Below are 16,826 nucleotides of genomic sequence, written 5' to 3' on the forward strand. Positions count from 1 at the left end.
TGATTCCAGCATAGAGGTGTTCCCATGGTTCAGCTTCATTTTGACGAGGACATGCGTGATGGTTTTGCGGGTGCTGACTAGGAGCCATTTGAAAATCTTCCTCAGCATCTCCAGGGTATGGAAGGATGAGACAGTGACAGCGTTGACTTGAGCAGTCATGTTGTGCTTGCTGTCTATGACGATTGCAAGGGTCTAGGTGTGGGTGGTGGGGTGGGTGTCGGTCCGAGCTCTGTTGGGGAAATGCATTTCCTGAACTTCATGATTTTGATCTCACTGTGAGTTCATCTCCAGACAGTTGGTCTTCATCCAGTGGCTGATTTCAGTCATACAGGCATTAAACTTGATCCGAGTCTGGGGTGTTTTTTGTGAGGGAGAGAATAAGTTGCGTGTCATTGGTGTAGGAGAGGACATTTATGTTGTCGGAGCGGGTGATGATAGCTACAGGGATCATGCATGCGTTGAAGAGGGTTGGCCTCATAGGACAGTATTCATACCTGCTCAGAGCAAGGCTGCAAATATGCTGCTCTATACGAATGAGGAAACAAGATGTTGACACCCGCAACATGTTTCAATATTGTAGCTTCAGGCTGCACACTCCTTAGCATATTAGCACTTGTCACATATTTGGCAAAGCTACTAGCCTCCTAAAGCATTTTGATACTGAAGTGTAGGAATGAGTAATGTAGCATGAAAAGCTCAAAAATGTTTTAATAATTTTGAAGTCCAATATTTTTCAGTAAAGATAGGCAACATATACTACTAAAGCAAAGTATGATCAACACACTTCTTCATGTAGGGTCTTGACTAATGCTCCATGGTCTAATGCACCCATTCCAGTGACCTGTATTTGACCTCCTGGCCACAGGTTGGAATCTCAGTGGTTCACTCAGTCTTTCATCTTTTCCGGGTCAAGAAAATGATTACCATTGAGTTGAGTAACACTAAACATCCATTATCCAAGTGCCATGATACTTTTCAAGGTGGATTTATGCTTTCCAAACGCATGTTATGTTATTTAATCACCTGACAGTATTCCTCGAACAGGACTGCCCTACAAGCAGCAGTGGAGGCCAGCGGCATTTAGAACAGGTAGGGCGATGGACGAATATTAACCCACTGACGGGCACTAATAAAACCAGCAGTGCACTTAGGCTCAGCACGAAAGCTCTTAATCGTGGTCTGTTTTAAACTCTTTATAACAGTCCACAGTTGAGAGCTTTGGAGTTGAGACTGAAAGCACAGCTTGTTTCTCACATTGCTTGTCAGAGAGTTAAAAGAATTTAAAGAAAAAAAGATTAACTGTTGGCTCATACTCGGTGCTCATCTTCATCTCTGCACCACAGGCTCACAGAGCTCCAGCCAGCAACTCCTCTGTACAAAATCGTGATGCTACTCTCATGCTGCTCAGGCAGCATGTAAGAAGCACTAGGATTGGCTGGAGCAGGCTGGTTTGGCGCTCCTTGAAGCACTGGGGGCTGTGCATTTTGTCCACCCAGCTGTCTAAGACTGCCAGCCAAAGTGACATGCACACATTAAACTGAAATGCACATTACTCTGCTCCACCCTCAGACTTGGCTGCTACCAGCACAAAAAAATAAAATGGTAATGAATAAGTTTTATTACAATTTTATTTTTCATGTTTCCTGCTCTCCTGCAGGGAGGCAACGCTCCTCCTCTCTAACGGGGCACCGCCGCTGCAAAGATGCTTTATCAACGAGGGGTAAAGAAAATTATTATAAATCAGTGGTGGCCGGCAAAGGTAAGAGCAGTGAGGCGGGGTGGGGATCAGGTAAGTCGACATAAGTTGAATTAATTTTTTTTAAAACCACACCTTGTGCTTGCCGCATCTCTGACTTGAGACCTTAAATCGGAGCAGTGCGGAGCATTTTAACTAAAATCTCTGAAAAGGACATGAATGCCAACACCTGATGTCAATAATGATTGCAGAATTGTGGTGTTATCTCTCTTTCAGCATGTCCACACCCTCCTAAGGTGGAGTTTGCTGCGGCTGAGCCTGAGAAAAGGGTCTATGAACCTGGAGAACAGATCATATACGCCTGCCAGCCAGGCTACGTACAGCGCAGCGGCCAGCGCACGATGATCTGTCCAATCAGCGGCGAATGGAACAAACCCACCTTGAAATGCGCAGGTATGAAAAGCATGATTGTTACCTAAGATGGCTTGACGTCATCTGCAGGTTTTGTGGACAGGGAATATGGAAGTGACTTGCTTTCTATCACTAGAAATGGGGAGAATCTTGACCCATGAATATTTCAGTGGGATTTCGTAAACATGGCAAATCTGCGGTGGAAGTGTGCAGGAAGTCATGCATGCCAACATTTTGGAGCAGGCAAGTAGAAGGTTTTAAAAAAAAAATAGTTGGGATAATGTATTTTCCCCACTGTCGTTTTGAAGCAGACGCAATCTTCTTAAATCGGGTCTATTGGTATATATATGGTGACAAACAATCAGCATTTCATTTTCTCCAGTTTAATAGCATAGCTCAAACAAAAACATAGAGGGTCATTAGGATGGCGGGCGGATCACCACTGCCGGCCCGGCGGTGGTGATCCGCCCACCATCCCAACCTGATTTACCCCCGCCATATTATTATGGCGGGGGTATCGCGGCGGACGCAAAGTTCGTTCGCTGCTTTTCTGCCAGTCGGCAATCGTTACGATTGCCGGCCGGGCAGACTTGGCCACTAATATGGTGGCAGTGCCTACCAGGCACCGCCATCCATATTAGGATGTGTGCAGAAACTGGCATTTACATGGCGACAATGCCGCCATTGAAAGGCTGGCGGGGTTTGCAATGGGGACACATTGCGGGCCCCTGGGGTGGGGAGGATTGCACTTGGGGGGTACCCCCTACATTCCCATGCACAAGGTGGCAGGCACCGCGTGGTTCCTGCCAAGTTGTGCATGGGAATGCATGACATACCACTTTACAGCAACACCCGCCGCAATGTCAACAATTCGGAATGCGACCGCCAGCATCGCGGTCACATCCTAATTAGCTGTGCGGGACTGCCCCAAGTCTGGCGGCTGGTCCCAGCACTGCAAGGATGGCGGGCGGACTTCCTAATCAGCCCCATAGTTCTAAATTGTCACAAACAAAAACAGGCTTCTACATTCTGCTTTTCTTTGTGCTTGTGTAAGACTGACAAAAATTAAAATGTCGAGGCCTGTTGCTTGCTCTGATATCCTTCGACAAGAATTAAGGGAAAGTGTTAACCTTTCATGCCAGAGGAAATTCTTAGAGGGGTAAATTTTAGTGTGAGTGATAGGGATACAAATTTTATTCATGGTAGTTTTACAAAACTCTGAATCGGGTTCCTCCTTGCAGGAATCAGGAGGCAGGAGATTAGCCTTCAAATCAGTAGTCTCTCGCCTGAATCCAGAGGTGTGGCATGCATGGGAAGGTGAATAAACTTTGCTATTAACAGTTAGTAGAGTGGCACCATCCCTGCTAACTCCAGTGTACCAACTCCCACACATACAAGCACTAGACACTCGAGGCACACTATTAGAACACCTCACCTTTCTACGCAGCCCAGCTTCCCTAGCCAAGTCACTATTTGAGACACCAGACTCCGCGGACCACTCAAGACCTGATTTCAACGTATCTCCAGCCGCTACATTTATAGCTGTACCTCTGCTCCTCTGTCAGGGACACAGAGTACCTGCAAAACCAGCCATATTCCACACTATGCTCGAACCTTCAGCCTCTTAGACTACCTCAACCATCCCACCAAAACGTCTCAAGGTCCTGATCACCTGCATGTGCAATGCCTAATTGCTACAAAGCAGCAGTAGGGAGCTAATGGGCTCTACCGTGTCCTGCATCACATTAACACGCCTCCCCTGCATGACAATGAGCAGTGTCCACCTCATGTACATATCTGTAGCACAGCATGGAGGGATCCGGGACGTTTCCGCTCCAACAAAAGTACAAAAGAAAGCAGCAACATTTGTAACTTGGTATTTTCCAGCCCCCTAGAGCTATGGTACTTTTCAACCCTAAGAAAATTACATTTTGACACCACCTCCTCTGGTAGCTGGACCCAATATGCTGCTTTGAGGAGCAATTTGAGCTAGTGACAAGTTAGACTGCTACCACATATAGCCACAGCTTAGGACCAGCCCTGTAGCTCAGCTCTGTTACTTGTACATTTTACTTTTCCTTGTTTTTGTGGCAACTGGGCCACCCTGACATCAACAGATAAGTTGCCATATGTCAGCATAGCCTTTACGCTAAAGAGGCATACTCGTCCCTATTTTTCTTACTCCTAGGTTAGCATATGTGATTGCACCAGATATTCTCGATAATGCCAGAAAACAGGTATTGCATTTAATCTGAAAGAATGCCCAACTCAAAAGCATTTCTCGAAATTATGATTGGTAATGGCATGACTGCAATATATTCACACACACCATCGTTTCATGGACTGTACGCTTGACAGAAACAATGCCAGTCTCAATATTGCGGGAGGTAAATGGACACAAAAGACTTACAAATGAGCAGGGGAAATATCACAGGTGAAATTTTGGAATCCATCAGACAAGTATAGACACAAACAAACAACAGGGACAGTGCTATACTAATTTGGCATCTTTTTACCTTCAGAAGGGGAAGATTTCAGAGTTTCTAAAGCTTTGAAAATCCACCACCATTCCTGGGTCCTCCAGGGTGGAGCAGATTTGTGGTGCTGACGGACCAGGTGATTAGGCCCACAACCTCATGATAACATTTGGGAGAGCTCTATGCACTCCATATATAACAACGCTAGCTCCTGCTAGTTGCTCACTTGGGAATTCCTGCCCTTTTTAAACTTTCATTTCCTCTTCAGCTTCTTCATTTTTCCTACTCCTGCTCTTTAGCTGCTGGATTGGATTGTTCCCATATAAGGTTTTTTTTCCTGCTATTCCGATTTTTCCTTCTAAGATTGATCCTTGCCCCTTTTGAATTTTGAAACTCTAGTGTGTCACTCTACAGCAGGCGTCTCCAACGAGTAGCTCGTGAGCTACCAGTGGCTCTCCAGTTTCTCGAAAGTAGCTCTCCTGTGTGCAGCCCTGCGTTTGCTTTATTTAAATTACTATTTGCTTGCCAGAATAAAAAAGTATATATTCATGATGAAAATGTGTGTGTTTTCAGAACTCATAAGCTGGTGCTTGGAGTAAAAAGTTTGAATTTTCAAAATGTGTTTAAGGTATTTATTTGAGTTAGAGAGATTTGATACTCCCATTATTTGTGTTGCTGCTGGGGAGTGCAGCTATGGATGTTATGTATTACCCTATTAGAGGGTACTACTGCTTGTAACCCTGCCTAATGCAATGATGTGATGACTGCTGACAATCTTGGATGGGGTGGCCACAACTACGTCACTGATATTACTAGCTTGGGATGATTTTCATTGAACATAAGTATCTTTTGGTACAGAAAAGTTTGGATACCCCTGCTCTAGAGCCTGAATGTAGTGTAGAAAGTAGGAAGCATTATCTATGAGTCAAGAAAGATCCAACTGTGTAAACCGAAGACCTGCCCTTACCAATCTCATAAACTCATTCTATACCAAAAGCAAACGTTTTTCGCTACATTTTTTCCATGCTCTGGCAAAGCCAATAGGCCTGGCTTTACAGTGCTAACCAACATTTGTTCATGCAACACATGAAAGCAGCATTTGTGACCGTCTCTGTTTCTATACGTTTACACTTTAAGGCCAGACCTACTGGACTGCCAATGCTTGTTTGAGGTTGTGCTTGGCTACAGAAGAGGGGGGTAAGGCAGCATCATTATGAAAGCAAGCTTTTGGAATTGCATGCAGAACCACACAACATTCACATACTACAGTTAGTTACTGAATTTCCTTGTTTGGTCTGTATATGTGGAAAGACTCATTGTGAAGATCTGCAGGTTCTCAATAAAGGAACGGGGTTTGTACCAACATACCCAGGTGACATATTCATCATTAGGAAAGAACTTGCAGATATGTTTAGTACAGTACCCCTGAAATGCCTCACCGATGGAACAGACACAATCAAACTAGATACTGGATTAAGGAAGAAATCAGTATTTATTCCAACACCAAATTGTATACCTCCTAAGGTACTCACCTTTGACCAGCCAATTACAAATGGAAGGGACTAGAGTCTGAATACAGAACCACAAGCCATCTTTTTGAAGATATTTATAGAGGTGTGCAGGTGCCAGATCGTAGTTGACTTGCAGTGCTTGAACCAATCACATCTGTGTCCCCCTCAAGACATCGGAGAATTGTGATATTCCAATCAGGTTCCAGTGCCCAAAACCATGCAGTGATGCCACCTCCCTCAACCAAGTACCTTGCCAAAGAGGTGTCTGTTGTGTGAGTTTAGTATCCCAATGAGTGTGTCGCAGAGCTGCCCTGCAGATCTGGAGGCAGTTTTTGTCACTGACGGAGTAGAGTTGGGAATGGGAGAGCCATAGAGCATGGATAGAATCTGAGAGAATCCCGAAAGAGATAATTCCAAACAGTAGGCGGGGTCTGACCATCCCCCATCAAAACAGTCATGGATGTGAGGCTAAATAATAGAGGTATAGGTTAGCCATTCACTGGCCACCATTGTAAGGGCAAAGTTTGCAGTGTGCATATGCCAGTTGGGCCTTTGAACTGTTCCACAGAAAGGAGGTCGTCATTTTATCCAGGGCCTGAAACTACATTTGCGGTATGAATAGCAACAAGTTTTGAAAGGCATAAAGAAAGCGAGGTATATCATCATTTTGAATAGAGCTATGTGGCCCATGACATTTAACGGAAGGGATTGCAATTTCGCAAGGTCAGACTTAGCTTTTTGTGCCAGGGACTCTATGGTAAGGGACCAGGTGGGTTCAGGGTACAGCACCACTGAGATGCCCAAGTATTTAAAGCTAAGACAATGAACGGGTATGGTGTCTTGCCAGTCAAAGCAGTCCCAAGAGAAGGTCAGCGGCACCAGTACTGATTTGGATAGATTCACCCTAAGGCCCGAGTCTTCCCCAAAGCAACGGAGGAAGTGGAGACATCGTGGACCAGCCACCGCTGGGTTCTCCAAGTAAAGCAAAACATTGTCTGCATATAAGGCTATTCGATCTTTGTGTCCATCACTCTATTTCCATCCTTAGCCTTGTGCATAAATGTGGATGAGTTGCGTAAATAGTTCGATCACAAGCACGAAGAGGAGTGGGACAGAGAACAGCCCTGACCAATGGGGAAACATCGCAGAGGACACTATTAATCTGGACCCTCGCTTTAGGTTTGGAATAAAGAGCCTGGACCAATCCACAAAAGCAAGATCAAATCCCGACCCATTTTAGCACCAACCAAATGTAGTCCCAGTCCACCGTGTAAAAAGTCTTTTCAAAATCAATGAAAAACAGGGTTAAGTCAGGAGGCAATAGGTGGTGGTGGGCTAGGGCCACATGAAGCTGTTGAAAGCAATGTCTTGTGCTGCGGGCTGGCATTAAGCCGCACTGATCAGGATGTATCAATGTGTGTGGAACCTGTCTGAGTCGAGATGCCAGAAGGGTCATGAAAATCTTAACCTCCCCGTTGATGAGGGCTATCAATCGATAATCTGCACATATTGGGGAGGGAGGTTGTGTTTTGGGAATTATCACTATTGTAGCAGTGTTTATATCTGTAGGGAAAGCACAACATTCTTCAACATCTTATAGAGGGCTAGAAGTTGTGGGGTCAGGACATCACAGACAAGTTTTCCCGGGAGCCACCTTCAACATAGCAGCCCCAAACTACTGAGCCAAAAAGGGCGCGTCCAATACTTTGGCCTCAGTCAGAGTGAGGCGAGGGAGTGGAACAACCCTGAGGATTTGGGCGGCATAGGCCACAATTCTTCCAGGGGGAAGCTGTGTATACGTGATGATAATAATAGGAAAATGGCAGTGAGATATCATGTAGGGTACAAAAGGAGGTACCATGTTCATAGATGATTTCTGGCACAATCCTGTTCCCCTTCTTGTTTCTCCATCCATAAACCCAGGCGATCATGGCACGCCAAAGATACTTTTCAGCTTCCATTCATTGAAGGCAAATTTCTCCATATAGAAGATGTAACTGTTGGCTAGTATCGCCACAGGAATCTGCCTTGAGATTCCTCTCTAACCGTAGGGCACCTGCGTCTAACTGAGTGATATGAAGGGAGTGCTCCTGCATGCTAATACAACCCTTGGCAAACCCTTGTAAAGTGTCCTTACTGGCTGCCCACGGAGCCCTACTTATTGTGGAAGTACGTTTGCAGTTCTTCATTTAAGGTTTGGACATAGGTGGGTTCTTGGAGATACCATGTATTGAGATACCAAGTATTGAGTATTAAGATGCCACGTGTGTCATGGACTGGGGGAACCCAAATGGAGGAGGAGAGAAGCATGATCAGATATACCTCGAAAAAGAATCTGGGTGTGATAAATGGCTTGACAATCGGGGGCAGGCATGAAGTTATGAGTTAATTATGAATGGGAATGATTTGCAGCCAAAGAGTGTATATATTGTCGATGCCTTGGGTTCCATATCCTCCATGTGTGGCAGAGACCCAGAACAGCAGCCCAGTCAGGGAGTCGAAGGGCTCCAGAACACCTGGGCATTGAGGGAGTTACTTTGGCATCAATCTGACTGACTGACTGACTGAAGAGCTTATAAAGCGCACTTTTGCTGAGGCGTCTTTGCACTGGGTGAGTATGATACAGGCAGCTAATGGATCTTTAGGACCTTGAAAAGAGCCAGCTCTTTATCAGTTTCCTGAATAAGGCCCTGTTGGATTCTAACCTAATTGTCACAGGGAGGGAGTTCCACAAGATGGATGCTTGGTAAGACAACCCCTTTCCTCCCCATCTAGCTCTTTTTATTCTAGGAACACATACCAATCCTGTGTTGGCAGACTTGAGACAGCGTTGGGGCTGGTATATAGAAAATAGGGTTTTAATATCCACAGCCCCACCTCCGTAAATGGCCTTGTGCAATAAGCATAGGGCTTTAAAATTCACTCTCTGTTGGACTGGAAGCCAATGCAGCTGCTTAATCACTGCTGACATGGGGTGGTGTTTGGGTAAACCAAGCAGAACCCGAGCTGCTGCATTCTGAAGCGATTGAAGTTTTGTGATCTGTCCTTTGTCAACCCCTAAATACAGGCCATTGCAATAGTCGACCCTAGACAAAACCAGAGCTCCGACCACTGTTTTCCTAAGTGATAAAGGAATAAATGGCAGTATATTCCGCAGGACTTTTTTTTGATAATCAATTTTATTGAGTTTTTCTGGAACAAACAAATACAACACTCCCCCTCCTTGGCGACATCACAGACATAGTAAGTTCACCCTGAGCGGTTACTTTAACTTCCATATACCACATTGACATAGCAAGACATGGACCTTCATGATGGTAATTTCCGCAGCGGCGGGCCGCAGTCTGGGACCAACTCGCTGCTATGTCCCGCTTCGACACCGCCACAGCTGTCCCCAGGAAACGCTTGTCAGCCCCAGAGCCATCTAAGCCATCAAACACCCCCAACAACAAGTGCCTCGGGTCGTGGGGGTCCTCTCACCCCAAGGCCTGTGTGAGCTCGAGTTCCACCCCCCTCCAGAACGGTTCCAAGGCCGGGCACAACCATACCATGTGATAGAAGTCCGCTGGAGTACAGGCACAGCGCACGCATGCCGGGGAGTCTCTCATGCCGGCTCGGAAGAGACGTGCCGGGGTGAGGTACGCTGTTTGGAGGTAGTAAAGTTGGACCAGGCGTAACTTAGATGATGTAGTCGGGGGCTCCATCAGTAGTGCGAATAAAAGTGGTGAGAGCGGGCAGCCCTGACGGGTGCCTCTCCGGATCGGAAATGGTTCAGAAAGCTCAACATTAACGAGTACACGGGCTCTAGGGCTATTATAAAGAACCCTGATCAGGCGGCGAAAGGGAAGGCCAAATCCCATCCTCTCCAGAACATCACCCAGGTACCCCCAGTCCACTGTGTCAAAGGCTTTCTCGAAGTCCACGAGGAGCAGCGCCAGGTATGAGGACAGCCGATGACGGTGGGCCAGCGCCAGGTGGAGGCGGCAAATACAATGGCGGGTGCCCCAGGCAGGCATAAACCCACATTGATCAGGGTGGACCAGATCTTGTAGGAAGGGCAGGAGTCGCTGAGCAAAGATCTTGATTTCTGTGTTAATCAGCGAGATTGGGCGATAGTCAGAGCAGTCTAGGGAGGGCGGCTGTGTCTTCGGGGTGACTACAATGGTTGCCACATCTGATTCAGACGGGAAGGACCCCTCATCGACCACCTGGTGGAAAAGCTCAGTCAAATGGGAGACCATGTCATCTCAGAATGTGGTGTAGTACTCCTGGGGGAACCCGTTAGGTCCAGTCGTCTTGCCAGAGTGCAACAAGTAGATGGCCCCGTGAATTTCTTCCGGGGTGAGAGGGCCGTCCAGGGTATTAGCGGTTTCTCGGTGGAGACAGGGCAGATGGGTACCGGACTCCTCCAATAGTCCAGCTAGAGAGGCTCCTGGAAGACGCACTGCATATAAGGCAGCAAAGTAGTGCGCAAAAGTTTGTGCAATGGCCGACGACGTCACTTGATGGGTCCCTGTGGCTACCCGGATCTCCTGGATAATACGGTTGGTCCTGGGGTAGGACACCAGATTGTGGAGAAGTTTACAATTTTTGTCCTCCCAGCCGTAGATACGCGCCACCAAGGAGCGCCAGAGCATTTTGGCCGACTCCAGGGAGATCTGCCGAATCTTGTCCCGGACCAATGCCAATTGCCTAGAGGAGTCGTTAGTACCATTTGTCAGCTGCGCACGCTTCAACTGTACCGCCCGGGACTCCAGGTGTACCAGCTGGGTGACTTGGTCTGCGCATTTAGCGTGGACTAGCCCCCTGGCCACCCCTCGAACCACCTCCTTACCAGCCTCCCAGAGCGTTTCCTGCGAGGGGACCGAGCCTGTGTTAGTGGAGAAGTAGTGACGCAGTTCCTGGCCGAGGGACTCCACCAATGCAGAGTCTTGCAGGAACCAAGCGTTTAGTCGCCAGACCGCTCTAGATCCTGCAACGGGAGACCCAATGCGGAGAGATATGGGGGAATGGTCGGAGATTCCCTGGGCAGAATCTCCGCTCCTGACACCAGTTGGCAGCCTGTGGCGGGCATTAGGACAAGATCTATATGAGAGTGGGTATGATGAGCGGCCGACATGTGTGTGTATTGTTCCATTCAGGGGTTCCATACCCTCCAGACGTTGCAGAGACCCACAGCCGAAGTCCATCCTACAAGGTTCTTCGTGGAGGCAACCGGTGTGCTGACGGAACCCCCGTCACATCCCGGGAGGGCTGCAAGACAGCATTAAAATCCCCCCCAACAACAGTAAGGCCCTGGGGAAGGGAGGAGATCACCTGCGTGAGACGCTGAAGGGTGGGTGCCAAGAGCGCTGGGGGGACATAGGTGCACAGGAGGAGATTTCCCTCAATCACCCTGACAAAGCCACATACGTTCCCTGCACATCAGAGTCAACATTAACCAAGGTAAAGGGGAGCCCCCGTCTGAAGAGAATGGCCATCCCCCCGGAACCTCGGTCAAACCCATAGCGGGCTAAGAACTGGCAACGCGAGCCAAGGAGGTGCGTTTCCTGGAGAAGTAAAACGTCAGGCATGTGGCAGTGGCTTGATGCGGTCCAGAAGGCGACTTACATTCCAGGATAGAATGTGGAGGGGTCTGTTATAGGTGTAGGGCATGGAATAAGATGAGATCTGGGGCTCGAAGACAAAGTTAGAGGAGGTAACGGTGTATGCGCCAGCTGAGGAAGGAAGAGAGAACATGTGGCTACCAATGGAAACGAAAAATAGCGGCCCGTGGGTGGCTAAAAATAATAAACTCCTGAGAAACTCAGGGAGAACTGCGACCAGCGGCCCGTAGGCGGCTAAACAAAACCAACTGTCAAAGAATAACGGCCCCTCGTCCCTCCCGTCCCCCCCAACTCCCCCCACCCTACACTTCTGAAATGGAAGCATCTGTCGTCCTAAAAATCCCTCAACAACTAATTACCCCACCAAGAGGGGATTCGCTATTCTAAAACGATTAGCAACTAGCAAAAGCCAATCAAGAGCCTGGGTACGGTGGACCCCCCTCCATGTATACGGATGCATGCCCACAACAACAAAGCTTGGAGTGGATATCAAAGAGACACAGTATTAAACAGAGGCAGGATGATTTAGGAAGCAGTAATCCATGGCCGGATCATCTAGAGAAGCCAGGAGAGGGCCCCATTTGTGGGGCCGGAGACGGCTCGGTACATCAGGCCCCGAGGGCGGGGTGGAGGCAGGCCGCTTGCAGACGGGTCACATCTCCTCCTCCCCACCGGAGCCACGGATCACGGGGCTTCTAGACAGGTCCGAGTCCGACATGGCCTTTCATCGAGTGACGTCCCAATGTTGGACGCCGCCCAGGTCGATAATTTAACACACCAGGGTGGGGGAAGAAGCTCTTTGGCTCGGGTTGGGAGTCGGGGAGCGTCGGGCCGAGCCCCCTGTGACTGAGAGTTCCGTCTTCGGCGGTTGCCTTGTTTTCTGGATCCAGTGCGGCGTCGCTGCGTCCTGGGCATCTCCTGGCCGGGCTGGGTCGCTGTTTTCCGGACAGGGGAGGGGGTCATACGAGATAGGAGGGGCCGCTCCTCCGTTAGCCAGGTCCAAGCCGCCTGCAGGGTGTCAAAGAAGAAAGTCTTGTCCTGGAAAAACACCTTAAGGCGAGCCGGAAAAAGGAGTCCATAGCGGAGGCCCATGGCCCTGAGTTTCTGTTTTACCTCGTCGTAGGACTGGTGTGGAGTTGGCACCTCTCTGAAGCAGTCCGGGAAGACCATGATTTTGGAGTTCTGGAAGTGCAATGGATCTAGCGCCCTGACGGCCTCCAGAATCGCGTCCCTGTCCCGGAAGTTAAGGATGCGGAGGATAATGGGGCGAGCGGGAGCGCCGGGGGGAGGTCTGGGGGCAAGGGAGCGGTGGGCTTGCTCCACAGTGAACCAGGGGGAGAGTTTTTCTTTAGGGGTCCACGACCGGACCCACGCCTCGATGAAGGCGTCCATACGCCCCTTCTCCACTCCCTCCGGAAAACCCAGGAGGCACAGGTTGTTTCTTTGGGCCTGTTTTCTGCATCTTCGGCTCTTCAATGCAGCTCCGCCGTCTGCGACCTGGGATTTAAGAGTACCCACGTCATTTTCCACCGTGGAAATATGGGACTCTGTTTCTGTAATGCGGGCTGTTGTGTTGCGGAGGTCCTGCCTGATCAGAGCCACATCGACCCTCACCTCTCCAATTCTGGTTTCCACTGAGGCCTGGGAGGCACTGATTGCCTGCAGGATTGTGGAGAGGTCTCCCCCGGCCGCCCCAGGCACAACCGTAGATCCGACCATTGGTTCGAGATCAGGCTTGGCATATTGGTCCAGTGTTGTTTGGGTGGAGGAGGTGGCGGCTGGAGTAGCGCGGTTTCTGCCCATGATTCCGACAAGACAGGTGTGGGTCTGTGACGGAGGGAGAGGGGGGGCCATCAGTGCCTCTGTCGCGGTCCCCCCACCACCCAACGTGGCGGTCGATCCTCCTCCCACCTCTCTGTGGCGATATCCGCCTTCGGGGCTATCTCAGTGGGCGCACAGCCCCAGGACCTCCCACCGGCCGCAACTGCTAGGCCCTGGCCTCCAAGGGGAAGGAAGGGGGAGGCAGACACACCCGTGCGCCATCCGACACAGCAGCCGATCCGCCTCACCCCCACTCGTAGCGCAACACCCGACCCGCAGCAGCCGCTGCGGAGACCAGCCCGGACCCCAGAATCAGGCGAGCAAGGGAGAAGGCTCACTTCACCACGGCCAGCAAACGAGTACCTCAGCCACTGTACGCTGAGCAGTCTCTGCCACTCTCGTCGCGGGTCTCAGACACCCACCTCTCCCGCACCCCCAGGGAAGCAAGGGGGTATATGGCACTCTACAGGCTGTGAAAGTGGGGGGAGAGAGGAGTGCCCCAGCCGGACGTGAGGTGAGTGTCTAAACATTCAGGCCCCCAGATGGTCCGCCCAGCCAGCCAGGTGATGACCTCAGCACACAGTCTCATAGGCGCCAAACACACTGACCCGTGTCACCGCGGCCCGACATGGCCGCCGAAAGGCCCACTTGCCCAAACCAGCCCCTCACAGGCACAAAGGCAATCTCGATCCCTTCAGCCGGCGTCTCCGCGGCCCGACGTGGCCCCCGAAGGGCCCAAGGGAGCGGAGGCCCACGCGCACTGACCCACACCTCCTCACCTCAGCCAACCATGGTTCTGGACGTCTCAGGCGCAGGGCCCCTCCACAGCCGCTCCACCGGCCGCGCCCAAGGGGGCCCACAATCCTCAAGGCAGCAAAGCGCTGGTCCGGCGCGGGCCAGCCCAGATCTTAACGCGGCTCTGGGGGCCAGGGAACGCTGCACCCGGCGCCGTCCCGCCGCGGTCTCAGCGGCCGGGGGGGGCTCAGGCATCGCTCCACTGCTCAGCCGCCGCCACCGCAGGGTAAAGTTGGCCCACACGTCTCCACAGGCTCCGGGGCGGATGGGGCAGGCCACACGTGCAGGACACCACCGCCAGAGGCCCCAGGGGGCCCGGGGGACGACACCTGTCCGGGCTCCCGGCCGCGGGGTCAGGCCGAGAGAGCCGCCGTTTTGGGGAGCGATACAGGTCGGCTGGATCAGAAGCTCGGAAAGGGCGGCTCAGGCCCCAGGCAGTTCAGCAAAACAGAAGAAGGCAGCACAGGTAGGATGCAGAGTGTGTCTCAGAGACTCTGGGGCATCGTTGGCCAGAGAGACTGGGCCGATGCGAGGCGGATGACGGAGGGGGTCCGGAGCACTGTCAGAGTGCGACTGCCATCTTGACGCCTCAAGCCACGCCCCATTTTCCGCAGGACTTTTAATGTGAAAAATCAAGCAGAGGAAACTTGATTTATCTGCGAGGCAAGTTTGAGGTTCTTGTCAAGCACAAATCCAAGATTCCTGGCCTTAGGCACAGGGACTGGACAATTGCCAGCCTCAGGAGGCCACCAGGCCTGGCTCCATACTGATGATAGTTGACCGAACTCTAGGACCTCGGTTTTTCCTGTATTAATCTTTAAAAAGTTTGAATTCATCCATGCCATCACATCTGTGAGGCGGTTACGCAACCTGTCTGCTGTTAGCCCCACACTTTGTGTAACTGATACCACTAATTGGGTGTTTTTTAGCTTACGACACCAACACAATGCCGTGTTCTTTAATTACTCGTGCCAGGGCTCTGACAGGTAGCCTTGCAATAGTGAAAAACGAAAATGGCTGTAATTCAGTATTAGGACATGCCACATGCATCAGGGCTTGTTCTTCCTTATACTTACAATGCACCCTGCCCTTGGGCCTACCATAGGGGTGTCTGATGGTAAGACAAGGGAAGGTTCAGGGACTGGCAAGTGGGTGCACTTGCCCAGTCAGCATGACAGTACCAGACTGCATGCAGGCTCTGCAATGGCAGACCTTAGACATATTTTACAAGGCCACTTCTGTGGGTGGCACAACCAGTGCTGCAAGTCCACTAACAGCATTTTGAATTTACACGCCCTGGGCATACTCAGTGCACTGTACTAGGGTCTGACAAGTAAACCAAATAGTCAATCATAGAATCACTAATTAATACATTCATTTACAATAGTTGAGCACTCGCACTGTGGCACTGGACAGCAGTGGCACAGTGCCCAAAGCATCTAACACCAGCAAGAACACATGAGGCAACAGCAAAAATGGAAGTGCTGCTGCACCTCCTGATTGCAGTCAGGGAAGAGGAGGGCCCTTGCGTCTCTACAGCAGACCTCCATTCATGAGAAGACCTCCCCCAAGATTACATCCCTGTCTCTGAAATGTAGTCTACGTGCGATCATTGGTCTGGGGGAGGATCATGGAGGAGGTTTGGGGCTTAAAGCCCAGTGAGCCCTTTTTATGACAAACCAGGAGGACGATTGTTCTGCGGGCATCCATGACTTAAGCCTTGTCTCCAGGAAGTTCACAAACTGTTGAGGTTCAGTTCCTGCCAATTGCGCATACGCTGTTGCATCTGGAGTGGTTTTCTGCGTCCTCAATGTGGCAGTGCAGTTCTGATATATACATGAGAAGTTTGAAGACCTAGGTCTTGAGGGATGTGACATGCTCATCTACTGGGGAAATCCGGGACGCAACCTCATTGAAATGCCAGGGCATTTCTGAGATCATGACAGAGCAGCCGAGGTTTGGTCCCAAGTCTAGTCTTCTCAGGGTATGTCAGCAGAGGCAGGTCAACATAGGGTCCAACCAGGAAACAGAAGTGGGCGGTGGGGCTGAGTAGGGGGGATTTCGCGGGACGATGCAGAGAGAAAATTAAAAAAATAATCAAATTTTCCCTCTGCATCGTCCTTCGAAATCCCCCCTTACCTGGCCCCACCGCTGTCACCTATACGGACCTCGGCCGGGTCCAACAGAGGCATAAGAGTCCAATAGTGCGTTCCCCTCACCGCCACCGCTAATGGCAAGTTGAGCGTGGGTGTCACCGAGCACCTCAAAGCATAGAGGTGTGGATAGTTGAAGGAGGCAGGGGGTGGCCTGTACAGGCAGAGTCAGTAGCTAGTGGACGGGGCAATATAGAAAGTCCAGGCACCGGAAATGGAAGAGTGGTGCTCCCCATGAACTCAGGCCTAGGCCCCCCACTGCCCAACACCCACCCAGGCCACTCTGGAGACAAAGAAATCCAATGAGGAGGGCTCCAGGGCCCCACACACCTCATTAGGATTCAATTATAGACCGG

General features: G+C 50.4%; 1 protein-coding gene across 1 annotated transcript in view; it reads left to right on the forward strand.

The window, feature by feature from the left end:
* The window catches only part of APOH (apolipoprotein H), a 410,334-nt gene that overhangs the window by 121,678 nt on the left and 271,830 nt on the right, over positions 1–16,826 (forward strand). Inside the window, exon 2 of the mRNA XM_086930939.1 lies at positions 1,973–2,149. Coding sequence (XP_086787065.1) covers positions 1,973–2,149 — 177 coding nt within the window. The remainder of the gene's footprint in view (positions 1–1,972; positions 2,150–16,826) is intronic.

Source organism: Lissotriton vulgaris, chromosome 7 (genome assembly GCF_964263255.1).
Source record: "Lissotriton vulgaris chromosome 7, aLisVul1.2, whole genome shotgun sequence".
Classification (NCBI taxonomy): Eukaryota; Metazoa; Chordata; class Amphibia; order Caudata; family Salamandridae; genus Lissotriton; species Lissotriton vulgaris.